Source organism: Castanea sativa, chromosome 1, assembly GCF_040712315.1.
Source record: "Castanea sativa cultivar Marrone di Chiusa Pesio chromosome 1, ASM4071231v1".
Classification (NCBI taxonomy): domain Eukaryota; kingdom Viridiplantae; phylum Streptophyta; class Magnoliopsida; order Fagales; family Fagaceae; genus Castanea; species Castanea sativa.
The window spans coordinates 43,840,468-43,867,518 of NC_134013.1; the positions used below are offsets into that span (position 1 = coordinate 43,840,468).

The 27,051-nt window shown below is 36.0% G+C and overlaps 1 protein-coding gene across 1 annotated transcript; it reads left to right on the forward strand.

The window, feature by feature from the left end:
* The first annotated feature begins 2,991 nt into the window (after positions 1–2,991).
* LOC142621866 (uncharacterized) lies at positions 2,992–20,125 on the forward strand. Its single transcript, XM_075795234.1, has 2 exons — positions 2,992–3,924; positions 19,645–20,125. The coding sequence occupies exons 1-2, from the start codon at positions 3,157–3,159 to the stop codon at positions 19,801–19,803; spliced, it is 927 nt and encodes a 308-aa protein (XP_075651349.1). The 5' UTR covers positions 2,992–3,156; the 3' UTR covers positions 19,804–20,125.
* Positions 20,126–27,051: the final 6,926 nt, after the last annotated feature.

Consider the following 27,051-nt stretch of genomic DNA (forward strand, 5'->3'; position numbering starts at 1 on the left):
CTCAGATTGTCAAATTGATTTTCATAGTAGTCTTTTCAAGTCAAACATATTAAAGGAAGAGACAATTTCATCACTGACTATCTTTCTAGAAAGCCCCCAACCATTAATACCACAGTCATTTCTTCACCCTTGTATGTTTACCCTATTACAAACCCGTCCTCATCCTCAAATCCATGTCTTATTAATATAACTGACATGATAGAAAGCCTTCCTTTAGATATAAAAGACCATATAAAAACCCTGACCCTTGAAGCCATATGTAAAAAGATTATCAGAGTCCTCCATGATTACCTTAAACAGCATTACAAGCATTTTCTTGCCATTTACGCTGACTTAGACTAGCCATGGAAAACACCTTTTGCCTCTTAGATATCCAACTGGACTGTGTTCCATTACCTTTACATGTGGTATTTGATTAATGAGTACTACATGTGCCTTCATTTTGAATCAGGATTTTACAAGCTCCTTTTCCCTAATAATAATAAATATTTTGAAAAATTCTGGATTGAAATTCTAAGAAATGATGCTCATAATGGAAATTGGAAACAATATACTACTATTGCTCATCCAAGATTTGGACACATAATCAATGTAGGATCCATGATTGTCAAGCTTAATTCAAAAATGATGTCCAAGTAGAAGGAATCTTCCACCCGCCAGAAGTCCATTGGCTCATTAATCCAAATAACTCCCTCCGTATGCATGTGGACCCATCTTGGTCATGTTACCATAAAGCACTCAGGTGGACAGAAACCCTCAACATAGGAATTGAAAATCTGCATGAACCAAGTCCAAGTACTCTAGAAGTTTATAATCACCAAGTGCCACATGTTGACTATTGGGAGCTACCCAATACGCTTCTGGTAGACCACGACTTTGCAATCAATGAGCCTTATTATGACAACAATGACCTAGATACGGATCTTGATGTTGAATGGTACTAAGGAATAGATGGATGGAACTAATCGTGTTCAACACTTAAAAAAAAAAAAAGAGCTATCATCTTTATTAGAAGCTGTTAGAAACTTTTATCATTCTAAACCGAATTTGCCAAAAGCTATTATGGCCCTCCGTAACAGCTATATGTTTCGTGGTCTATAAATAGCAAGTCAGTATATGAAGGAAGGCGGAACAGAGCCTTAGAGTTTCTGAATCCCTTCCTCCTCATTATGTAAAAAACCTTGTTCAATCTAATAATATCAACCAATCTTATGTAATCTTCCACTCTTCTTTATGTTTTCCTGTAATATTTTTATATTTTTGTGTTGTAGTCTTACACCCCCTTTGAATTTCTTATAGATTACTTACGTTTATCTATGTGTTCTCTTTGTGTTCTCTCACATTTGGTATTAGAGCCAAGATGGGTCCACTAGAAAAGAAAGATGTACCAGTCTTTCCAACCCAAATGGCAATGTTGCAGCTCGTATCATATGTTGGTGAAAAAGGCCTAGTAATCAAAGCATTCCATGAGAATGGGAAACCTTGTTATGAAGGAAAATCACCTTCTGGCCACATATGATGGGATATTTGTGATTGTGAAAAATGCAAAGAATGAGCAATTGATGGTGTTGATCAACCAAGAAGAAGAAAGAAAAAATTGCCCCAGCAAAAGTTGAAAGAGAGATATGAAGCAGGTGATCCTAAAGTAGATCTCCTTGGAGAACTCTCTAGAAAATTTGATTATTATGTCCTTTATCCTAGAACCAGAAAGAAAAAACTTCAACCCCCTCTATGTAAAGATACCAAGACAAGACAAGACAAAAGATATATAAATATATATATATATATATATTCTATACTACTATTAAGAGATTTCAGACAGTTAGGTATGGTTTCAAAAAATATCAAAAATACCCCTAATCTAATTAGATAATTCTTATTCTTAAAAAATAAAAAATAGGGTTAAAATTGTAATTCAAAAAAAAAAAAAACTACAAAAGAAACTTTTTTTCCTAAAAATCAGCAGACTCTCCATTTAAATATATCTTACATGCGTTTAATACATTTTTTTCCCTAAAAACTAACACACACTAAACCCAACAATTTACTCAATTTCAAACTATGAAGCACGGGTGCGTTTTGGGACTTGGGTGCGGGTGCGAGTGTGGGTGCGGAACTCGGCAATTTTTGAAAAAGGTGGGTGTGGGTGCGGCGGGACTCGGCAATTAAAAAATTATTAAAAATATTTTTATTTATATTTTCTATATATTTTTACAATTAAAATATTCTTAAAAAACATATTACTATGCCTTGATTCACAAAACAAAGAAAGAAGAAGGCAAGAAACACAAAACAAAACACAAAACCAAAATGAAAACACAAAAAGAAGCAACAAATATTCAACATAAATTGAGGAAGGACAGATTTAGGGTGTTTGGGCCTCATTCAAAGCCGATTTCGGCCTGTTTCAGTATGTTTCGGCCGTTTCGGTCGCCGGCCGATACGACCCAATACGGCTGATACGGCCCGATTTTGGCCGAATCTGCCCAGTTCGGGGGCGAATCGGGGCGAATCAAGCTGAGTCGGCGCGAATCCATGAAAAAAAAAAACTCAGACGCGCGGGCAACCGCGTCGGACTCGGGTGCGACACCCTCCCAGCCACGTCCGTGCTTTCTAGATTTCAAATCCTAAATTTTAATTTCTTACAAATCTCAACCTGTGTAATCTCACTAACAATAGATAAATTCAAATTGAAAAATTATATTAAACTAAAAAAAAAAGCATCATTGCAAGAGCACATGTGACGAGGCTAGTATATTAATTAGTGATAATTTAAAAGAGCCCAAATTGAATGGAAAAACAATCCAACAATTAATTGCAAAAGCCCAAAATTTGGAAGCTAAACAGTGTAGGCCCAATTCTGAAATTCGGATTGGACTGACCATGACCAATTAGGCCCAGACTGGACTTGTCTGGTTAGGTTTGGTCTAGGGATCATTTAACAGACGGAAGAGATTTAAAAAAAAATTAAAAAGAAAAAGAAAAAAGAAAAGAAAAGAAGCAAAACGGGAGTATTTGTAATAAGAGAGATCTGGCGATGAGTGTTGAGTGTTGACCACAACTACCAGCACCTCACTTCTCCCCCGAAAACCAAAAATATAGCAAACAGAAGATTGTTAGTTTCTTAATTTTTAAACAGAAGATCTCCCTTTCGCTATGGACTCTTTGCTAGCTAGCTACGGCTCTTCAGAAGAAGAAGAAGAAGAAGAATCGAAATCATCTCCTTTCCTTTCTCTCCCTAAACCTAAATCTTCCGGTCTCTTTCTATCCCTCCCCCAACCCAAATCCAAATCCCTAAACCCAAACCCAAATCCAAATCCAAATCCAAATCCCAACCAACACCAACATCAACCCAAAAGGGTTGTCCAATTCCGCCCTCCCATAAAATCAACCCACCATGAGGTTGAGGATGATGACGACGAAGACGAAGACGAAGAAAAGGAAAGAAATCGGCCAAAGGAATCCGAGTCTTTGGCTGCCGCTGAAGCCCCGTCTGTGAAGTCGTTCTTGTCCAGCATTCCGGCACCCAAGAACTCCATCACTTTGGGCGTTCTTTCGAGCCGTCGAGCCACCATTGAGGCCACCCGGCCCCCTGCCGAATCCTGTTATGCAAATTACGAATTGGGTAGTCATCACAATCACAATCACAATCTCAATGTCAATATGGATGATCAATCACAATATGTTAGTAGTAGTGGTGAGAGTTTGAGTTATGATGCTATTTATGGGAGTAATTGGGGTGATACTGTGTCGGGGACCTCGCCCTCGCCCTCACAAAGTGCGGTTACTGTGCTGGGGAAGAGAGGGAGAAAAGAGATTCCTACAGAAGAAATAGTTGAGGTCAAGCAGGATGAGTTGATGAAGAATCGGCCGAGAGAGGATCAGGCCAAGCTAACTGGAATTGCTTTTGGGCCTTCTTACCAGGTAGTAATTTCCAACTGCTTCATTCTTCATTTTTAATTGCATAGCGCTCTTTAAATTTTCTGCTTAATTAATTGGGATTTGTGGCAAGAGGTGCAGCTGTTTTATCAATAATCATCTTACAAAAATTGTTTTCTTAATCATTATTCCTTGTGGAAGGAATTTTTATGCATTTGAGATTATAACTCAATTGCAACTTTATTTATTTATTTTAATTTTGGTGGAACAATTGAGTTGTATAGGCATGCCACTCTTATTAATGTTCGGAGTAAGAAAATTTTGACAGTTTAATTTTATATTCAAAAAAGAAAAGAAAAAAAGCGATTGGTAATTAGTTTGAAGGAAGTATCTATTTATGGTATTGGCATACAATGGTGACGTCGTGATGGTTTTTTCTTTTCTTTTTTTAGTGATTTTATATTAAATAAATAGACAAAAGTCTTTGAATTTTAAACTTAATTCATCAAATATAATATTTGTTGCTAACATTGTATATAACTTAGTTGCTTAGTGGTGTGTTATATCATTTATGTTAATTTTATATGAAATCCTTTTAGTGGCCAAGCAAGCTTCATTAAAAAAATAAAAAATAAAAAATAAAATAGAGAAACCTAGCATAATTTATTTTTGTATACATTGATAGTTGGGGGTGGGGGATTTGAACTTTGGATGTCTTTGTTGGAAAGACCAAGAGGTGCTGGTTGAGTTACAAGGCCCTTGGCACAACTAGGGATGGCAATTTTTACCCATATCCATTAACTCACCCATGATCCACTTAATTTGGGTAAGTCTTGATCCAATTCAATTAAAAATTTAGGTTAAATGGGTAAAGACCCCATTGGGCTAAATGGTTTAGGTTTTGGTGAGGAAAAGGCGGGAAAATAGTAGGGATTATAGGATTTTCAAAGGGGACAAGGATTGGTAAGGTTTGGGGATGAAACAAAGGAGAAAAATCAGAATTTAGGCCGTTGTTCCAGTGCTGTGAACAATAATCTGTGAACAGTAAAATTAAAGAAGAAATAACATTCTAAGTATCACACCTAGACTTCCTAAACATCACACCTAGGGGGCGTTTGGTTCGCTGTGATGTGCCCTTCATTTACGATGATGTGACATTAAGATTTATGATTTATTTGATTTTTTTCTAACATTACCATTATCTGAAATTACAAAATATATCACATCACCTTAATCTCATCACCTTCCTAAACAATATACTGTTCTATTCTTGTATTAAAATTACATTAATTAGATTACAATAATGTAATATTATGATGTAATATAACATCATGGCAAACCAAACATCCCCCAAGGGTTCCTTGGCATCACCTTGGAGAGGGTTGCATCACGCAAACTATAAACAAAAGCTTCATATCTCTTAAATTCTGAAAATATATTATTAATTCCATTAGAAAGCATTACAACTCTTTAAATAGAAGACTTATACACATTCCTAGTTGAAATAGGACTTTATTTAAAAATAAAATACTAATAAGGACTTGCACTCCTTGGGCTTTACTATTAAGCCCAAATGAAATAAGTAAACTCAAGTAAAACCAAAAAAGGCCCATTGAACTATTGGCACAACCCTTTCCTCTTTGTATTTTCTAATATTGGGCAACCAAATTGCATTAAACATGAGTTAGATTCAAGGATTTAGTTTTGGAGGAGCTCCAGCTGTATGAGGAGACTTGTTTATGATCCACTTGTAAAAGAGGATCTTTTTTTGGTTTGGTGGGGTTGGTGTGGGGGGAAGGAGGGGGGAGTGAGGAGATTTAAGATTCAAATGCAGGCTTTAATGTTTGGTAGGTGTGGATCATATAGGCTATTGAAATTTGCATGTTTAATTGTGGAGCAAACCGTTAGTGGTAATATCTTGAGGAAGGAAGTTCATGAAAGAAAGGTTCACAGTTGACACCTGCTTACAAGGTGGAAACTATTAAAATTTCTTAGACAAGTCTTGGAAACCAGTAGTAGACATAGGATTGATGGTAGATTTAATGTGCTCTTCCTATGAAACTACTTTTTCTCAAGTGTCTACAATGTGTGCTACCGTATGCTTTCCTCTTTCTTGGGAAACAACTAATTAGAGACAGCGAGGTAATGGGTGGAAGTTAGAGGAGGAAGGAGAGGGAGAGGGAGAAGTAGAAGGGAAAGAAAATTGGAGGAAGAAAATCTTGATGGCTAAGGTGATGTCTCTCCCTCCTCCACCCTCACCCCCAACTGTCCCCAACTCCCTCTCTCTTCCCCCTGCTACCACTGGCAGTCCCACATTTCCTTCTCTCTCTCCCTATCCTTTTTTGTTCCCAGCTCAATTCCCACCTTTTGGATTACCATCATACACCTTTTGTCACCCCTTTACAGAAATCCCCCCAGCTCAATCCCACCGTCACACCCTATACAACCATCTACATTGCCTAAAAACCTTCTGTGCCTACACCTCCATTGTTACCCAATATCTCACTATCTAAAACTGGTACCAAACCAGTTTCACACCTTAATACCTCTTTACCTTTATTGGATCATGGGGGTAGAAAAGTTTCTTTTTGTATTGATGCAAAGTTTTCTCGTTTTCTTTCAATGGTGGGCGGCCTAATTTGTATGCTATTCACAAGAGCACACGGCATGTCAAGCACAATATTTGGTAGGGCGTAAAGGTTTTGAGTGGATCCTTTCTAGTTTTGCTAATATTCGTGATTGGGTTTCGGGTAAAGTTTCTCTTTGTAAATGTTTCCGAGAAAATAATAAGTTGTTGGAATTTTGTGGGAGATCGAATAAGGCTGACATTTTTGTGGCCATAGCTGATTACTATGGTGGGGCTCGTCGAGGGTGTGTTATAATACCAACAAGCACTAACCATTCTGGATGGTCTTTGTTTCACAAAGAGTTAGGCCTCTTCTTTTCCGGTGACAAATCAAGGCCGGGTAATGGAGGTGAGAGCGGTGTTTTCCTGCCAGCCAATGGTGGTCGGAATAGGCAAGCTGTGAATAATTATGGGAACTAGCAAAAAAGTTTAGGAATTTTGAAATTTTGGGAGGTAAATTGGGTAAAAACGTGATTCTTGGTGATTCTACCAAAAATTGTTTTAATGGCAGACCCACACGTGCATTTATTTTTAAGTTGACTATTGAGAATGTGGCTTTGAGAATTTCTAAATCTGAAGATGGGAAGAGAAAGTGCTTTAGACTAAAGCCCAATGAAGTCATTAAGTATGGGCCTTTAAATGTGGAAACCCAGGTGCCCATTCCTCCTATTTTTAATAGGACTATTTCTGCTGGGCTTGACAAGGCCCACACGTTGGCTCCGAAAGACCCTAAAGGCAAAGGGCCTTTAGTCCAACCCTTAGTCCAGCCCGTAGCCCAACCTTTGTATGTGCTGGGATCTCAGGTTCTGAAGCCGATAGAGAATCAGCTGGGTGAGAGTGAGTCTCAGGGCCTGTCCTCATTAGAGAGACAAGTGGGTGAGAGTTGAAGTAGTGATGGGATGATGCCGATGAGAGTATTTGGTGATCTAGAGATCGAAAATGACTCGGCGTCAAGGTGTAGCTCTACTGCAGATAATCTTGATTTTGTCAAGGCTATTTTGTCTATGGTCACGAGCTCCGATGCCAAGGTAACTCATGGAATAGGTAATTGAGACTCTGGGTTCGTCGGTGATATGGTGGTTAGCTCGGCGACGACGGCGATTAAGTCTCCGATTTTGAAAGATGTGTCGCTGATCCTTTGTCGGCATACATGGGTGGTTCAAAATCAATTTTCTCCTCTCTCAGACTTGGGTAATGGGGTGGAAGTTGAGTTTGGGGAAGGAGAAGATCATGAAGAAGAACAGAGGAGTAGTCACCATGATGATACGACGCAGCAGAGGTCAGTAGATTCTATTGTGGAATTTTAGACAGATTCTGGGCTTTACCTTTTACCATGGGAGACCATTGGGGTGGATGACCGTGGTTGTGGCAGTGGAGAGAGACAATTTTGTTAAAGTGTGACCTTCTGTCTCGGTGGGAATCCAATGAACTCAAAGAGTTGTTGCTGGTTCAAGATTTAGTAGAGGGAACTCAAGTGATAGAGTCTGGGCCACCTTCATTGGGTGTCCCAGTTGATGAAAAAATTTTGTAATATGATGGGTTTCCCTATTGTGAAACACGAAGCTCAATGTTTTGCTTTCTTTTGCCTTCTGGAACAGGAATGTCTCAAGGTGATTGATGATGGGATGCCTAAGCGGCCTGCAAACTCAGGGTCACTAGGTTGCAGGGAGCTTAAGGGGCTTAGTTCTAATGTTAATTATGATGGTGTCTCTTCTAGGAGTAGCAGAGCTTCTTCAACTGCTATGGGGGTTGTTGGTGGTTTTAAATGACTCTACGACTAATTTCTTGGAATGTAAGGTGGCTTAACAATCTCCGGAAGAGAGAGGCTTGTAAGAATCTTCTAAAAGAATGGAAGTGTGATATTGTATGTTTTCAAGAAATGAAAGTATCTTCTATTGACGTTGCTTTTGTTCAGAGTTTATGGGGTAGTCCTTTCATTGATTGAGCTGTTTTGGATGCTATGCAAACTTTGGGAGGGGTCTTGCTGATTTGGGATAAAAGGATTTTTGGAGAGTTGGATGTAATTGTTGGACAATTTTTTGTCAGTGTCTTATTGAGAGGAGTGGTGGATGACTTTGTTTGGGCTTGTACAGGTGTGTATGGCCCTAATGACGATGGACAACGGTCTATTTTGAGGGAGTTATCACAGGTGCGTGCCAAGTGGCCCATGGCATGGTGCTTAGTAGGTGATTTCAATGTTATCAGGTACCCAAGTGAGAGGCTTGGCTGTGAGTCTTTTAGCCCTGCTATGTTTGCATTCTCGGATTTTATAGAGAGTAATTCTTTAGTTGATTTACCTTTAGAGGGGGCTTCCTTCACTTGGTTTAGAGATTCAGGTCTCCCCTCTATGTCAAGAATTGACAGGGCTTTGGTTTCTCTAGACTGGGAGGAACATTTTGAGAATGTATCCCAACAGGTGCGTCCTTGTGTTATTTCAGACAACTACCCGCTTTTGTTGGAAGTTGGTGTTGTTCAACATGGTCGAAGTGCCTTTAAATTTGAAAATATGTGGTTGAAAGTTGAGGGTTTTGTTGATAGACTTCAGCAATAGTGGAATGGGTATAGTTTTGCGGGCTCTCCAAGATTTATTTTGGCACAAAAATTAAAAGCTCTGAAAGTAGATTTAAAAAAGTGGACCAGGGAGGAGTTTGGTGATTTGCCTTTTAGAAAGAAGAATTTGCTGATTGAATTGATGGGTTTAGATGCTAGAGAGGAGTTGGTGGGTCTATCAAATGATGAACAGATTCGTCGTATTCAACTCAAAAGAGACAGAACAATTGGCTTCTCTTGAGGAGATTTCCTAGAGACAAAATCTTGAGCCTTGTATGTGAAGGAGAGAGATGATAATACTTGTTTCTTTCATAGATTAGCAAACTCACATAGAAATGTTAATCAAATTAAGAGGATTGAGGTGGATGGTGTTCTTTATGAGGATTAGTTTGATGTGCGCTCTTAGTTAGTTTTCTTCTATAAAGGGTTGTATGAGGAAACTGAGGTGGGGCGAATTATTATGGATGGGTTAGATTTTGCATGTATTGAACAGGATGATAGGTTGTCCTTAGAGAAGGAGTTCACAGAGGAAGTCATCCAGATCTTGAGGGAGATGGAGGGTGATAAAGCCCTAGTCCTGATGGTTTTACCATGGCTTTTTTTCACAAATGTTGGAGTGTTGTGGAAGAGGATGTCATGGATTTTTTTGATTATTTTTATCGGCACTCCGCATTTGAACGGTCTATGAATGCTTCGTTTCTCACTTTAATTCCTAAGAAGTGTAATGCCGTTAACATTAAGGACTTTCGTCCTATTAGTTTGGTGGGTAGTGTGTACAAGCTGCTGTCCAAGGTGTTGACTAACAGGTTGAGGGCGGTTTTGGATAATCTCATCTCTGAGACTCAAAATTCATTTGTTGGCGGAAGGAAAATTCTGGATTCAGTGCTCATTGCAAATGAATGCCTAGATAGTAGGTTGAAGAGCCGGTTACCAAGTGTGGTTTGCAAGCTTGATATTGAAAAAGCATACGATCATGTAAACTAGGAGGCCTTGTTTTATCTGTTGGGCCGGATGGGTTTTGGGTTGAAATGGATGGGGTGGATTAAGGCTTGTGTTACTTTTGACCGTTTTTTAGTCCTGGTAAATGGATCCCTTGAAGGTTTTTTCGGAAGCTCTCATGGGCTGAGACAAGGAGACCCATTATCCCCGCTTTTGTTTCTCTTGATAACGGAGGTTTTAAGCAAACTTTTGAGGAAGACAGAGGAGAGTAATCTTTTTCGGGGTTTTCATGTGGGAGCAGTGAATTCTGTCGTTGTGCATATTTCCCATTTGTTGTTTGCCGGTTACACTATCTTATTTTGTGATGCTTCTAGGGAACAGATGTTGTCCATAAGGTTGGCATTGTCTTGTTTTCAGGCTTTTACAGGATAGATGTTGTCCATAAGGTTGGCATTGTCTTGTTTTCAGGCTTTTACGAGTTTGAAGGTCAATGTTGGGAAAAGTGAGATTGTCCCTGTTGGGGAAGTGAATAATCTAGATGCACTGGCTAATATTCTTCATTGTAGATTGGGCAGTTTGCCTATGAAATATTTGAGGATGCCGTTAGGAACTTCTTTTAAGACAACTTCAATTTGGAATTTTATTTTAGAGAAAATGGAGAAGAAACTATCGGGGTGGAAGTATCTCTATTTATCTTAGGGTGGTAGGCTCACGTTACTAAATAGTACTCTCTCTCAAGTCTTTCAACGTACTTTTAATCACTTTTTACCATTCCTAAAATTGTGGCTGCTAAATTAGAAAGTATTCAAAGGAATTTTCTCTGGGGGTCTTCTGAGGGGAGTTTCAAATATCCTTTGGTGGCTTGGGAAAAAAGTGTGTTTGCCCATCGAATTGGGTGGTTTGGGGATAAGAAGTGTGGTGTCATTTAATCAAGTTTTATTAGGGAAGTAGCTGTGGAGGTATGGTCATGAAGTTACCCATCTTTGGCTGGGAGTTATCTCCACAAAATATGGTGAGGGTCAAGGGGGGTGGAGTACGAAAGTTTGCAAGAGGACTCATGGATATGGCTTTTGGAGAAGCATTCATGAAGGGTGGGAGAGCTTTTCTAAGCATTTGTCTTTTGTAGTGGGTGAAGGCACCCGTATTCGCTTCTGGCATGATAGGTGAATTGGTGATAATATCCTAAAAGATCTCTATTTTGAGCTCTATGTTTGTTCAGCTGCCAAGGATGCTTGTAGCTTTTGAAGATTGGGAGCTAGATGCATCTTATTCTCTACTTCAGATTATCCAAACTCGTATTCCTCAGGGTGATAGGAGAGATACTCTTTGTTGGCGACTCAAAGGTGATGGTAAGTTTGACACCCAGTCTTACTACCATGCAATTTGGGGTACTCCGAATTCTTTGTTTCCTTGGAAGGGTGTTTGGAAACCAAAAGTTCCTAAGCAAGTGGCTTTCTTTTTGTAGACAGCTGCTCATGATTGGATTCTCACTTTGGATAATCTCATGCTTAGGGGTCGCCCTTTGGCAATCAATGTTGTATGTGTTGTGATGGGGAATCGGTGGACCACCATCTTCATTGTCCTGTTACACATACCTTATGGACTTTTATGCTTCAAGCTTTTGGTATACATTGGGTTATGCCAGGATCGGTTGCGGAATTGTTATCTTGTTGACATCGATGGCTTGGGAAGTATAATTTGAACATTTGGAATTTGATTCCAGGGTGCTTAATGTGGATTATTTGGTTGGAACGAAATTGTCGCTCCTTTGAGAACAATGAGAGGACAATGAGAAGGGATGAGTTAAAGGTTTCTTGATTACCCTCTTTCTGCTGTTCGTTTTATCTTTTTCTTGTTGTTCATCATCATGAATAACTTGTACCCTTCTTTATTTTTTCATTAATAATAGTTCTCTGATCACCTATTAAAAAAAAGAAAATCTTGAAACCAAAACTCACATCATTGTCCTCTTTATATTTCTTCCATCTTCTTTTCTTGGTAGGGGTCACTTAAGCTCAATGCATCTTGCTGAAATTAGGCCTTTAGACGTGTAAGCTTGTACATTGATGTGTAAACATTGATTTCTCAGTTGTTGTCTTTGGGCTCTTGCTCCTAATATATATGTGTGTGTGAGTGTGTGTGCACATATATATATCGAGAGAGAGAGAGAGAGATCATTCAATCTGTTATCAATCATGGGCAATATATGGATAGGCTTAGCCACAAGTCAGGTTGGAGTGATGATGTTTTGCAGCTAATAAAAGTCAGGTCATCTTTAGATAATATTTTTATGTTTGGTATTGTTCAGGGGAGATTTGTGCTTGTGTATTAGCCTGTTGAGGATCCATAACTGACCTCAAATTTTTCGAATAAGGCTTGGCTGTTGTGTGTGTGTCATACCTAACAAAATTTTGCTTCCCATATGTTGGTTTATAATTATATTGAGCATATCATTTGGCCGCCTCATGAAGCTGAGATCCTTAGTTTGAATCTTCCCTTACCTGCCCCGAGGTCAAACAGCCCATACATACTTATTACACACACACACATCATATCATTTATCCATTCAGGGCTGGATTGCATAAAAGTTTGATAAATTATTTCTCTTTTAATTCCAACTTTGAATTAAACTTTTTTTTTTTTATAAGTAATAAGGATTTATTGATATTAAAAAGAAAGACACCCAAGTACACAGGAAGTATACAAGGGTGAACATATCAAATACAAAAATTACATAAATCAAGTAAATCCAAAATAGAAAAAAAAAAGGTTGGTTTCTCCACATTGAGAACCAGTCCAATAAGGTTCTGAAAAATAGAAGCTTGAGACACTCATTGTCTTCAAAACGCCTACTATTTCTTTCCTTCCAAATACACCACATCAAACAATGAGGAACAACCATCCATATATCTCCATTGCAATGGCGACCAAATCGACCTTGCCAGCAAACGATGATGCATTTACTCCAATTACGAAGCTTCCGAATTGAGGATAATATTCACGATAAGAATGTATCAGCCCGTAATATGGCTTTCTTTCTACTATAAACCCCTATATGGTATACTTTTTTTTTTTGTAACCTCCATATGGTATACATTTGTTATTAGTAGAATTTGAGACTTAGTAGGCGTAAACCATAAAACTTGTACTCTTTTTCTCTCTCTGCCCCTTATAAATTTATGTAAGATTTATTTTCATGCCAACATGCCCTAGCTCAAATGGCCCCTCCATCCCATGTAAAGTGGAGGATGACTTCATGGGCTTAAGAACCACTGGGGTGCCTAATTAACCAATAAAAAAAACCTTGCCCCGACATTGGATTGCATTCAATTCTCATGCTCATTTAATATTGATTATTTCGGTGATATAGTGCTCAAAATCAAAGATATGCATTACAAATATCATTATCTTTTCTGGAAAAAAGGTTTTAGCTGATCTTTTAGGCATAGAAAAGTTAGGTTTAAAACCAAATAGTTAGTTGATGTCCTATCATGGTGAATTTTTTGATACATAAACCAAACAGTTAGTTGATATCCTATCATTGTGAAATCTTTTTTTTTTCTTTTTTTTTATAGGTAATCAGAGAACTATTATTAATGAGTAAATAAGGAAGAGTACAAGTTGTTCATCATGATGAACAAGAAAAAAAAGATAAAACAAACAGCAAAAAAAAGGGTAATCAAGAAACTAGTCTGAGGGAAAACATAAACTCAGAGAGAGAAGAATAATCAGTAAAACCTCAACAATGAGACCACTCAAAAAGACTATACTGGCGTAAAACCTTTAACTCATCTAGCGTCTTCTCATTGTCCTCAAAGGAGCTACGATTTCGTTCCAACCAAACAATCCACATTAGGCACCTTGGAATCAAATTCCAAATGTTCGAATTATGCATCCCAAGCCACTAATGCCAACAAGATAACAATCCCGCCACCAATCCTGGCATAATCCAATGTATACCAAAAGCCTGTAGCATAAAAGTCCATAAGTTATGTGTAACAGGACAATGAAGAAGAAGGTGGTCCATTGATTCCCCATCACAACACATACAACACCAATTTGCCAAAAAGCGACCCCTAAGCATGAGATTATCTAAAGTGAGAATCCGATCATGAGCAGCTGTCCACAATGGGCTGAATAAGATACATAATGCATGCAAGGAGTTAAAGTAACCCACTAATGGGCTGAATAAGATTCAATTTCTAAGAATGTTGTTAATAGGTGAAATACTATCTTGTTTTTCCATCTTGTAAATACACATGCCCCAACAAACACGTAGATAACAATAGAAAAAGTCATGCTTTGGAGACAAATCAGGCATCAATCCAAAGTGTAATCTCAGTACTAAAAGTTTGAGTGAGTAGTTGGAGTTCCACCCCTCAAAAAAGATGATACTTCAATTAATGCTAGACATGACACAGCCACCCGTGTTGCCATTCTATTAATTTTTCTTTTTCTAATCGGGGTATGGAAGATGCATTACCACCTGGGAGTTGTTGCCTTGGCATCTTCCTTATCCCTTGGTCAGGATCATTTTCAGAAAGTATAAAAATGGTAGATCAATAAAAATTTTACAAAATGATATTCTAGTTTCTGAGATTCAACAACTCCTTTCTTGAGTAATATCACACAGAAGAAAAGTATATTTAAGTCCTTGGAATAGTCTCCTGGTATGTATATAATGAAAGTAGGCATATAATTCTAGAGGCTTGATAGGATGGGAAATAAGGTATGTATAGGAATGATTAGGATGCCTGTATTGGGGACCACCCTTATGGTTATGACTTTGGAAAACAAAATGTTGAAGTATGTTCATTCATGTAAGGTATTCTGGTGGTGTGCAGAATGAATTCATCATGTTCTCAAAAATTACTTGATGGTTTTACTCTGCTACTCGTTTGATGGTTTTACTTTGGTGTAGTCATTAATGTTGAACCTTGGACGAGAGAATTATGTCTGTAGAATAATAAATGGAGCAGCATGGTTACATTGCTTTTACAGATATCTTAAAGTTTGGGAGGCAGATTTATGAATTCATCATATTCTCAAAAATTACTTGGTGTTTTTACTCTGGTACTCATTTGATGGTTTTACTTTGGTGGTCATTAACGTTGAAGCTTGGATGAGAGAATTATGTCTGTTGAATAATAAATGGTGCAGCATGGTTACATTGTTTTTACAGATATCTTAAAGTTTGGGAGGCAGATTTAACATAGAAATGAATGCTACCTTGTGGTAAACAAGGTTTGGGGTCTTTGGGTGGGGATCGGAGAAGATGAGTTGAGAGTTGAGACAACTCTGGAGTTTTTATAATTATTATTATTATTATTATTGAATAGACAACTCTGGAGATTTCACTGTTGAGTTGCTTTTTAACTGCATTGGCGAGTAATGGGTGAGGCATCTTTCCCAGTTACATTACTTTGGAACCTAGGTTCCAAAGTGTCACTGATGAAATCATGGAAACTTTGCAAATTCGCCTATTCCAGAATTATTTTATTAGGTTCTCATGTGAAGTCCAATTGAAGTGAAAATCGTGTCATTTTAATGATCTAAGTATGAGTCTTTTAGGGTTAAAACAGTTTTTAACTAGGTAAAAGCCCATACGTTGCACGGTTTTATCATAATATTATAATATATATATTTGAAAAACAATTATAAAATAAATAATTATTATAAAGAAATGAATAATGAGTTTTTAATTGCTACGCCACATGGTCCATGCTTGCATCAGGAATTGAGCTACTGCTTGATATGTATCTAGATCTGTATCTTTGTTTGGAATTTCTACTGATGGTGAAAGCCAAATCAAAATGTGTGCATGGGGCAATCATCTTTTGAGGAATTCAATAGTGTACAAAAGTACATAGAACAAACAATGTATTTTTAATTATTAATTATTGTAAATAAAATTATTAATTGTGATAATATATTTTTATATAATTACTATAATTAACATGTAATCATGCAAAAATTTTCATTTTGAAATTTGAAGGCATTTTATTTGATAAAATTTAGTTTTTCATCATACCTGCAAGGCTGCAATAACTCTCCCAAACAACTGACCCTGTACAATGTCCTTTTATCAATTGATCCAATTTTATTTTGAAGACTAGTCTTGATATTAGGTATGTCTTCAGGGTTTGTGCTAGGTATTTCACGTCTTTGCAAAGTTGCAACAACATTAGCATCCTAGTTTACTAAAGAATATCAAGAAGATTAATTTTACTTGGAAACAATTTTATTGTAAAATACATGTTCCCAATTGAAGCAAATTGATACAAATTTATTATGTAAAATAAATGTATGACCATATTGGTTACCTTCAATTGTTAATTACTTATATGATTTGTTTGCAAAAATAGTGTTTCTTTGTTTGGCTGAATTTACAAATCTTGATAGTCGTTAATTCATAATGGTATTTCGTTTTAATCTTGCAAATGATTAACACAACCAAATTAACAATATACCTATTTGAAAGAAAAATTAAGTGCATGTAAAGTGTAAAAAAATACTTGCCTGTGGTAGTGGTGTTGATGTCTTCCATGTCAAACCGCTTCTTGGAGAGGGAGTGAGATTTTTTTTTTTTTTTTTTTAATTGAAAGAGAGACTTTGTTTGAAAAAAAAAAATATATATATATATATATAGAATAGCTAAAACATTAATATTTAGAAGACGTATTTGATGCGGATAGTGTTTCAATTGTAATCAAATTATCTTCTCCTTTTTTGTCTTTTGTTTTTTATGTGCATTATCCTTTTTGTTTAGGTGTCTTAGTCTTATCAAATTAGTTTTGTTGGTCCTTGTAATTCAGTTTAATTAGAAGTTTTTGTAGTCATGCTTTATCTAATTAGTTTTGGAAGTGGTATTTGATGGGGATTAGTATTTCAATTATGATCATATTCAAGTAGGATATAGTGATATACATAGGGCTTAATATTTATTTATTTTTTGCCCATTTTAATTATAAGTTTTTGTAGTCACAATTTATCTAATTAGTTTTGGAAGTGGTATTTAATGCGGATTAGTATTTCAATTATGACCAGATTCAAGTAGGATATAGTACATAGGGCTTAATATATATATATTTAATCTATAAATTTATTGCAATTTGGATTGTAATCAAATCTTGAAGTTGCTGCTTTTTGTTATAATACACTACACATAAAAAATAAGGACAAGACGGATTAGATGAAGAATTTGGATTGTAATCAAATTTAGCTTTTTATCAACTTAAAAATTATAGAAGGAAAATTACATTTTTTTTAATTCTAAAAATCTAAAAAAAAAATTCTGCAATATGGTGAAGCCACTTGGCACAACTACAGCTTCTAAGCTTAACTTTTATTATATAGTATACTAGTCGCTAACCTGTGCTATGCACAGGAACCTACCTATTTGTGAGATAAACTAAAATAATTTTTTAAAATCTTAAATTAATTAAGAAGCTACACCATTACATGATTTGCTCTTATATGATTTCAATTTTTATTACCATTTGATGAAGAAGTCATTGCTTGAATGTGCAATGGCTTACAAAAAATTTGTCAGACAATTTCAAATACTGCAAAAAATAACTTAAAATTAAATTCAGATATTAAAACTTCTGAAAGATGAAAAAATATTAAAGAATCAAATGACTCACGGCTTAGAAATTATTGAAACAAAAAAAAAAAATATATATATATATATGACTAAAAAAGAGAAAAATATAAGAAAAAGATTGGGTTACATTGAAAAGAATAATCCATGGCTATAAGTTTGCATTCTATCATAAAATATCACGTTAGTGAAGTAGAGTAATAATAATAATAGCAATAGTAATAGTAATATCAATGTTTGAGTTTGAGTTTGAGTTTGAGTTTAAGAGATAGAGTTCCACTTCTTTCTAAGTTTGGATAAAACAAAAATAATTTTGTTTTAAAAAAATGATGAGTTTGAGTTTAAGTTAGACTTGTTAGAGAGATAGAATTTCACTCCTTGTTAAGTTTGGACTAAACAAAAATTATTTTATTTAAATAAAATGATAATTTTATTTAAATATTATGTTGACGTAGAAAATTGTGAAAGTTTTAGTGACTTCGGTTTTATATATAGATGATATAATATGATATGATTTGAGTTTTTATTTTATTAGTTTTGGTCAATTTTATATTCAGGGGCAAATCTTTAATTTTTGCAACTCTTGCGAATTAAGGGTATTTTGGTAATTTAGTTGAATCTAGGATCTTCTAGGGTATTCTAAGTATCTTAGGTTTATTTTCTTTGGGTGCAAGTTAGTATTTATTAGGTTTTATTTTACTAGTTAAAGTAGTAGTCCTAATACTACTATGAGTCTTATTATTACTAGGAGTCCTATTACTATTAATACAAGCAAGAGCCTTAATATATGTTCAATGTATTGAGTTAATTAATGAAATTGAGTGTATTGAGCAATAGGCACTTTGGTCTTTGTTGGTTCTTTCTCCTTCTCTATTACTACTAATACAAGCATGAGTCTTTATATATATTATGTTCAATGTTTTGAGTTAATTAATGAAATTGAGTGTTTTGAGCAATAGGCACTTTGGTCTTTGTTGGTTCTTTCTCCTTCTCTATTCTCTTTCTTTCTTCATCTTCTTTTTCTAGAGTTTTCGTTCATAGGTTTTCACACAGCCCCTGGACAGCCCTTATTTCTCTCTAATTCTTCTTCTTTCCTAACCCTAAACCCACCAAACCGCAACTATACGTAGACAAATCCCTAATGTGTCCTACATCTCACTCATTTTGGTCAATAGTGTTGGATAAGATCTTGACAATGAGTACCTCATCTCCAAGCAATGACCTATTTACAAAAGATACTAGGAGTTTTGGATTATCTATTTCTTGACTGGCAATTTTGTTGAACTTTGGAGTTTGGGTTATGCTTCCTTTAATCAGCTTTTATTTTCATGTTATCAGAATATGGAATCATCTAGATGAATAGTTTTTGGAAACTGTTTTCTTTTGCATTTTGAGGTAAACTTTGAAAAGGTTAGGAGAATTTTGGAGGGGAGGAAGATTATTTCCTTGTATAGGTGAGTTGGTCCCTGGTCATTCTGCTGGGTTCAATAGCCTGTTTTATGTTTTCTTTTTTATTTTTCTGCAATCTTGTTCTACTTTCCAACATAGGTGCAAAATGTTTAGTGATGCTTTCTTTGAGAAATAATTGTGGAATAACTTGAAGCTGTAGTTAAGTTGTGGAATAACTTGAAGCTGTAGTTAAGTTGTTCCTCTAGCTTTATCAATGGGTTGAAGTTGTCAAGATGGCAATATTAGCAGCATTATTGGGAACTGTATAGTGAAAAGCCTTTCACTTGTATTTAGTAGTAGCAAAACTGAGCTCCAAAGTATGGTTTTTACAAAATAAATAAATAAAATTAAAACCCTGGTTAGTGAGTTAGAATTTTGTCGTGAAGCATGGTGTCAAGTTCTTGTTGAAAACTTATTCATAGTAGATTTAGTAAACCTTTTCCTTATAAGATTTATTTTTGTGGTAGACTCTTAATCCTTTTACCTATAGGATCATTAAATCGACAATTTCTGAATTCATGTGTGATTACCTTTTCACATTCTCTTAAATTTGTACTCTCATTTTATATACTTACCTCATATTATGTTTCTCCTGTAGCCTGTTTCGACCAAGGGGAAGCCTACAAAGCTGCACAAGAGGAAGCATCAAATTGGTTCTTTATTTTATGATATGAAGCAGAAGGAGATGGAACTTGCAGAGCGGCGTGCAAAAGGCTTCCTCACGAAAGCTGAAACGCAGGCCAAGTATGGGTGGTGATTATAGGATGAGTGTCTTGTTGTATTTTATCACTGTACTTCAGAAGAGCAGACATGACACAAAGGATTCCTCTCATCTTGTAGCTATTGTTCCATTTTAATAATTTATTTCTTGAGAATGTATATCCATATAATCTTCCCCATGCTAATTTGAGAAAATTCACTGTCCAGATAGGGGGAAATCCTGGTACTTAGGGCGTAACTCAATTTGGTGGGAACGTCCCGATGTTTTTAGATTATCTTCAAAAAAGGAAGCTATTTGGAATCTCCCTGTTAAACCGAGTAATTAAGTCAATTTAGCCAAGGTTGTCTTTCATAATAAACTCTGTGGGGGAGCGCTACATGTGTGACAACTGACAAGGTGTACATTAGGGTGTTACTCAGTTGGGCATATTTTTTGCTGGACACTAATTTTTTGAATATTTAATTACTTAATGATGGTGTTACACAGAGCTGGGTGCTGAGATTTACATCTCTCCGCTCATTTTGGTTAGTTTTTCTGATGATTCGATAATTATAATTAAAAAGAAAGAGAGTTTTGAACTCTAGATGTCTTCATTAAAAATGTCAAGATGTGCCAACCATTGAGGTACAAGATTTTAGTTTTATATAATGTTGGGTGTACAAAACTTTGACAGCAGGTTTGGCTCATTTGATGGAATGAAGATTAAAGATTTTGATCATTTCTGCTTTCGTATTATATGTAAAAGCACTCACATTATTGGGCGTATAATTGGGGTAAAATTTATACATTTTTGCTTAAAAAAGACCTGCATTAGTGTGTATAATCGTTTGAATTTTCAAGTTTACTATTATAACTATGTAAATTTACACTAAAAATCATTTCAAGTTTTCTAGATGTCTTCATTAAAAATATCAAGATGTGCCAACCATTGAGGTACAAGATTAGTTTTATATAATATTGGGTGTACAAAACTTTGACAGCAGGTTTGGCTCATTTGAGGGAATGAAGATTAAAGATTGTAATCATCTCTGCTTTCTTATTATATGTAAACCACTCACATTATTGGGTGTATAATTGGGGTAAAATTTAGACATTTTTGCTTAAAAAAGACCCGCATTAGTGTGTATAATTGTTTGAATTTTCAAGTTTACTATTATAACTATGTAAATTTACACTAAAAATCTTTTTTTTTATTAATAATTTTCTTTAATGTTTTTTGAAGATGGATGAAGAGAGTAGATGGTGGTTGTTGACATGGGTATAGAGAAAGAGGAACAAATTTTAAAAATTAAGAAAATTTAATATTTTAATAAAATGTAGTGTAAAGTAGATATTCTGATATGAGGTATTTTAGAAAGTGAATATGTAAAATAGAAAAAGCAATTTTTTATACTAAAATAAACATGAATTTTTACATAGGCTGATGCGAGCTCTCTAAAAATATAAGATTAAAATCACATTACCATAAATTATTAATTAAGGTAAATTTCACTAACTATCCCTAGAGTTTGGGCTAAATACCAAGGAGATCCAAAAATATTTCAAAACTGACCATTTCAGTCCCAAAGTCCAAACGGACTGTAATGTTAACTCAAACCTCTTGTCTCATTCTTTGACTATCTTTCTCCTCTCTTTCTTTGACTTAGATTAAAAACAAAATAAAATAAAATATGAAGTATACAAACTTTCTCATAAAACAAACAAGGAAAAAAAAAATGCTAATCAACAATCAAAACTCATCTTCAAGTGGTGTTGGGTGTCTAACACCTTCTCATTCCCATACATAAACTTTGGACACATGCTCTAGTAAGATTAGTCTTTCACATAAGGATGCTATACATATGGTTCCTAGAATTAATCTAGGTGGCGATTCCATCTTGACCCTTCGTTTGGTCCACTCGGCCAAGGCTTATTTCCCATGAGAAACATTATTGCAAGCGCTTGCACCCACGCCAATGTGTTCCATCTCCTAAATCTAACAAGGGGTTTTCTAAATATGGTTTTGCACACATTTTCACTTGATTCTTTGTCCATTTTTCCATGCTCGGAGATGAGTGGGAATTCGAAGACTCCATTTGGGCCAAGACTTTCCAAAGATCATCCCACTAACTCATAATCTATGTCATTGCCTGTGATGGGCTTTGAGTACATTAAAGGTTTGCCCACCAATCCATATGGGGTCCATTTAGGTCCTAGGTTGGAGCATGACCCACCTAGTTGTGAGTGACCTATTAATCTGTCCTTTTAGCTTTAAGGAGTTTACCCACACATAAAGAGATTCTAAATCCTATCAAAAGAGGGTATCAATTTTATATCACTTGTTTGTTCAACCATATATCTTGTGATCACCTAATTCTAAAGGACAAATAAAGATTAAAATTGGAAGTATGACCTAAAAGTTATGGCATTCTCTAAGATTTTGGGATGAAAAGAAAAAAAGTATCTCACATATAAGAGGTTTATCTCAAAGCCCAAAAGTATATCTTAACTTGAAAGGTTCATGGGACCATAACCCATTTGCTATCATAAGCCTAATCAAGGCCTTTTGAAAAAGAAAGTCTTGGGCCTAAGGTAACAAATATGCTATGAGTCTAGCATCCAAAGATCCTACAAAGTCACTGAACCACTCTAGTCTTGGCCTCCTTGTTGTATTTGAAGGACAAGATATACCATTCTAAAGTACGTTTTTTATAATTTCTATTTTCAGTTATGTCTTATAAATAGCATGCACTCATTGTAATAGAGGAATGATGGAATAAAAATCAGAAAAACATGAGGTTTTGCTTCTTCTTTTGGTTCTTCAAGAACTGTGAACTTATCAGGGATTCTTCCTAGTGACATTCAAATTTTATACCTTTGGTTCGCGATTCAATTATAATCATTGGGTCAAGGTTTCTATCAAAATCTAAATTTTAGTTTTCTTAGGAAAATATTTCAATATTATTTGTTGGGTCTCAAAGTGTGTTGATTGAGGTTCGCATCATACATGTTCTAAAATAAAGCAGAAAATATAAAGATGTTCTTAAATACAACCTAATGTCTCAAATAAAATAAAAGTGCGGGAAATAAATGCTAAAAGAAAAATAAAATAAAATAAAATTGGAAATGTGTCTATTTGTCTGTCTATATGTAGGATCATCGCCGATAATGCCTCTTCCTTGGGTAGACCCTCAGCGTCACCTTAGGATCATCATCATCATCACCATCTAGGCCTCAGGCATACCCATCAGGACCATGGAGCTGCCTACAATACTCTATCACCTGTAGCTTGAGTTTTCCAACCAGCCAGATTAGGTCTTCATGCTCAACTACAGTAGGCTAATATTTTGGAGAAAGAGACCATATTAGGATGATCTAAGAAATTGCAGAAGGAAAAATGCAAAGGATAAGGATAAAGAAACTCACAGCTTGTGTCCCCTTAGGGAATGGATAACCCATGACATTTGGGTTATACTCCATAGGAAACTTCAGAGGAACCTTGTCCGAGCCATAAGCAAAGACCGACCAAGGTAGATGAGGAGAGTCAATAGAATTTCCATCAGCTGGACTGGCACCACCCTATACATATTGATGTTAACACATATAGGACATGACATATAAGACAAGAGAAAAGAAAGAGATGATGAAAAAAGTTACATACTGTAGCACCGATAAGAGGCATGAGGTGACCCTCACTAAACTCATCATAGTCCTAGTCCTCTAAAAGGCGATCAGTGTAGTTGAAGTCGTCTCTCCAAGTCTGATACTCAGCCTCAATCATAAAAAGAGGGGTAAGCATAAAGAAGGGAGGGTTGATATAGTTTGCAAGTTAGGAACAATTTTCAAGAAACAGAGTACAGATACAATTTGCAAGTTAAGAATAGTTTGCAAGAAAAGAACAAAGTTACTATTTTGTTAGTTAAGAATAGTTTGCAAGAAACAGAGCATAAATACATTTTGCAAGAGTATAAGATACAGTTGCAAGTCCAGAATAGCAATTCAGATATAGGGAACAAATACAGTTTGCAAGAGTATTAAGTACAGTTTGTAAGACTTCAAAGAGAAGTAAAGAGAGAGAATATAACCTTAAGGAGCTTCCAAAGCCCCGCTAGCTAGTGCAGAGTCCTTCAATTCAATGTGTCCATGACCGAATAAAAGTAGGAAAGGAAAGCATGCCCCCAATTTGCCCTTCAAGCATCCTTAAAGTTGCAGAAGAGAGCCAACCACCTCAAGGACACTGTTTGACCTCGATTGGTGAAGAGATACGACCCTACCACATAAAGATAAAATGCCCCAGCCATCGGAGCTTAGTCCTCAAGAATCACCTGAAGTTCACCTCCAAATCGGTGTAACAGACACACTCACTAGGGTAAGCACGCCCTAATAGGTCTAGACCAAGCTCCACACTTGACTCGCCTTCTAAGTTGATGATGGGCCCATGGGATCTTGAACCGGTCATCCAGTGGAAGGAGTAGGGAGTCAGTCATCTCCCACTCAATAATGTGAAAAGTGTGGGTAGTGTCCCACCACCTCTTACCTAGTGCCTAGACCAGCACACCGCTGGTCGAGCTCTCTACAAGAAGGCGCATGAGTAGCCCAAATCGACCGCCTCTACCAAGGCCCTCATTTCGGCTGTTAAAGACCGATGCCAGTTGAATAGGGATTTGGACTTACCCCAACTCAAATATGCTCGTAGACCCAAGCATATAGCGATACAGCGTGTTCTAGGTATAAATTACGCTTGTAGGCCCAAGCATGCGTGTGCATAGTATAAGTATGTGTACATGTACTACAAGTGTACACACATACATAGTGTACATGCACACATACCCCGAGCATGCGCATGCACACACTAAGTATGCACACGCATGGATGAAATTAGAACGTGTTCCTTTTTCGACCTCCTTTTGATTAAAACTCATCATAAAAATGTTCCTACCCTTCTAAAGGCATCAATTTTTCATCTAAACCCTCCCTATAGCAAAACCTAAGCATTTACAAGTCTAAAAACATATTAAAATTGAAGATTGGAGCGAAACTTGAAAATGAGAAAAGTTTGGAAAACTTACCAATCTGAGCCATGCATTTTCTGAGAGATGTTCCCCTGGCCTATAGAGTAATGGTGAAGACTCGTTCAGCCTTGTGGCATCAATCCAATGGGTGAGATTGAAGATATTGCCAGAAATGGTGTAGGAAGCATTTTAAGTTTTTGGAGCCATTGATTTCTTGGAGAGAACTTGGAGAAAGAGAGATTTCAAATTTGAGGAGGGAATGAGGGAATAAGAGAGGCAGAACGAGAAGGACTTGGAGAGTTAGAGAAGAAATGAAGAAATGAAAAAGATGAAAAGAATAAGAAGCAAAAGAAATAGTCAATAATTTATTAGAAAAATGAAGAGGCGAGTAAGACACCTAGTGGCTAAACTATGTGTAGTATAGGCCATATTGCTAAACTACGTGTAGTTTAGGCCACATTGCTAAACTACGTGTAGTATAATCACAAATTTTTTTTTTTGAAGGACAAAAAATCACAAAGACACCCCTAGTGGATCTTTAAAATGCAAGAAAACTAGAAAATCTCAAATCATAGTCAATGGTTCAAGGAACATCAGAAATTGCCAGATTGCCCCTAAATATTAAGAAGTTACAAAAATACCCCTCAGTGGGTTTGGAAAATTCAAAATTACACAAAGGGCCCAAAGAGTCCAGGAATGCCAGATAACTCTGAAGGAAAAAATTTGGTTTTGCATCTCATACAAAACCCACAGCGGAAGCGACGAACTAGGATCTATTTCATTCATGATTGATAACGTGCACCATGTAAATTTCAGAATTTAAGAACAAGATAGCGTACCTTGGTGTGGAGAAATTCAAAACAAAGATTAGAAGCACTTGGGAACACTTTTAATCTTCACTCCAATTCCACTTTACGCCCAAGATGTGTGGTCTCTCAATCAGTTTTCAAGGGAGAATGAAAGTGTGTCTCACACTCTCTCACACACCGTTTCTTTTTCTTTTCTAATCTCTTCTTATAAAAATTCTGTATATTTCTCCCTTTATAACTAACTGATTATCTAATTGGGTTGGCCTATTGGGCCTTTCCAATTGGGCTTTAGTGTGTGGCTTGGAGTGGGACCAAAAGGGACCAATAAGACACTAGCTCCAATGGGCCTTGGGCTTTTCCGTCAACTCTTGACAAGTCCAAAGTTACCATTAATTATATTTAATACCACTATATAAATATAATTGCACTCTAGGCCTTATTAATAAATTATATCCCAAGACTTTATTATACACGTAACCCCTTCATAAAATATTCGTAGTAACACAAAGTCATAAATATAGACTGCCACTTTGTAAATTACTACATCTTATCCTTGAGTACCCGGTTTAATTCTTTAAAGTTATTCATTATATATTTATGAAATCCAATTTCATAAATATATACTTTAGTAATTTCTTACTAAAGTGGTTAGGCCTAACTCTCGAATAACCTGAACCATTAAACTTATCTCAAGGGAATATTTTATATCTCCATCAAGAGACTATGAATTCCATCTTGAGAATATATGTTCTATCAACACTAAATGTGGCTGCCCAATATACCGAGGTTTTGATCATCACTTCGCATCTCACTCCCGATATATCAAAGCAACCTACACTTCATGATCGGTCCCATTATTCTCTCAGATTAAGAGTTCATGCAAATAGAAGTCGTGAGATTTATTATTCATTTCGACAGTCATTAGAGAATAATAAATCTCACATGGTCTCGTTCAATATGTTTTAACTCTTAAAACATATCAACATATCAACTAGAAGTTTCCACTTCCATGATCAAGACAAATCATCTTAGTTGACACGTTATAGTCTTCGCAGATGAAATGCCCAATTTCATCACCGACTACGAACTATTAATTCTGAGTTTACAAAGAACTTGTGATTTACATCTTCTGTGACTTTTCACATAAATCACATACAATGCATCTCATGGACTATATGATAATGTCTCATATTCATGTTACCATTATTTTGGATAATAATAAAATAACTTTATCAAACACAATATTAAGTCATACATCATGTCATACATCATGTCATACATAATGTCATTCATAATATCATACATAGCATCATACAATAGGATTTAAGGGCACAAATCCTAACAATCTCCCACTTGCCCTAAAGACTATTGTGTACTAATCTAACTCCCATTCCTTCCAAATGTGACTCGAAAGCCCTTTGAGGCAAGGTTTTGGTAAAAGGATCTGCTAGATTATTTGCACTTTCAATCTTTGCTACCACAAC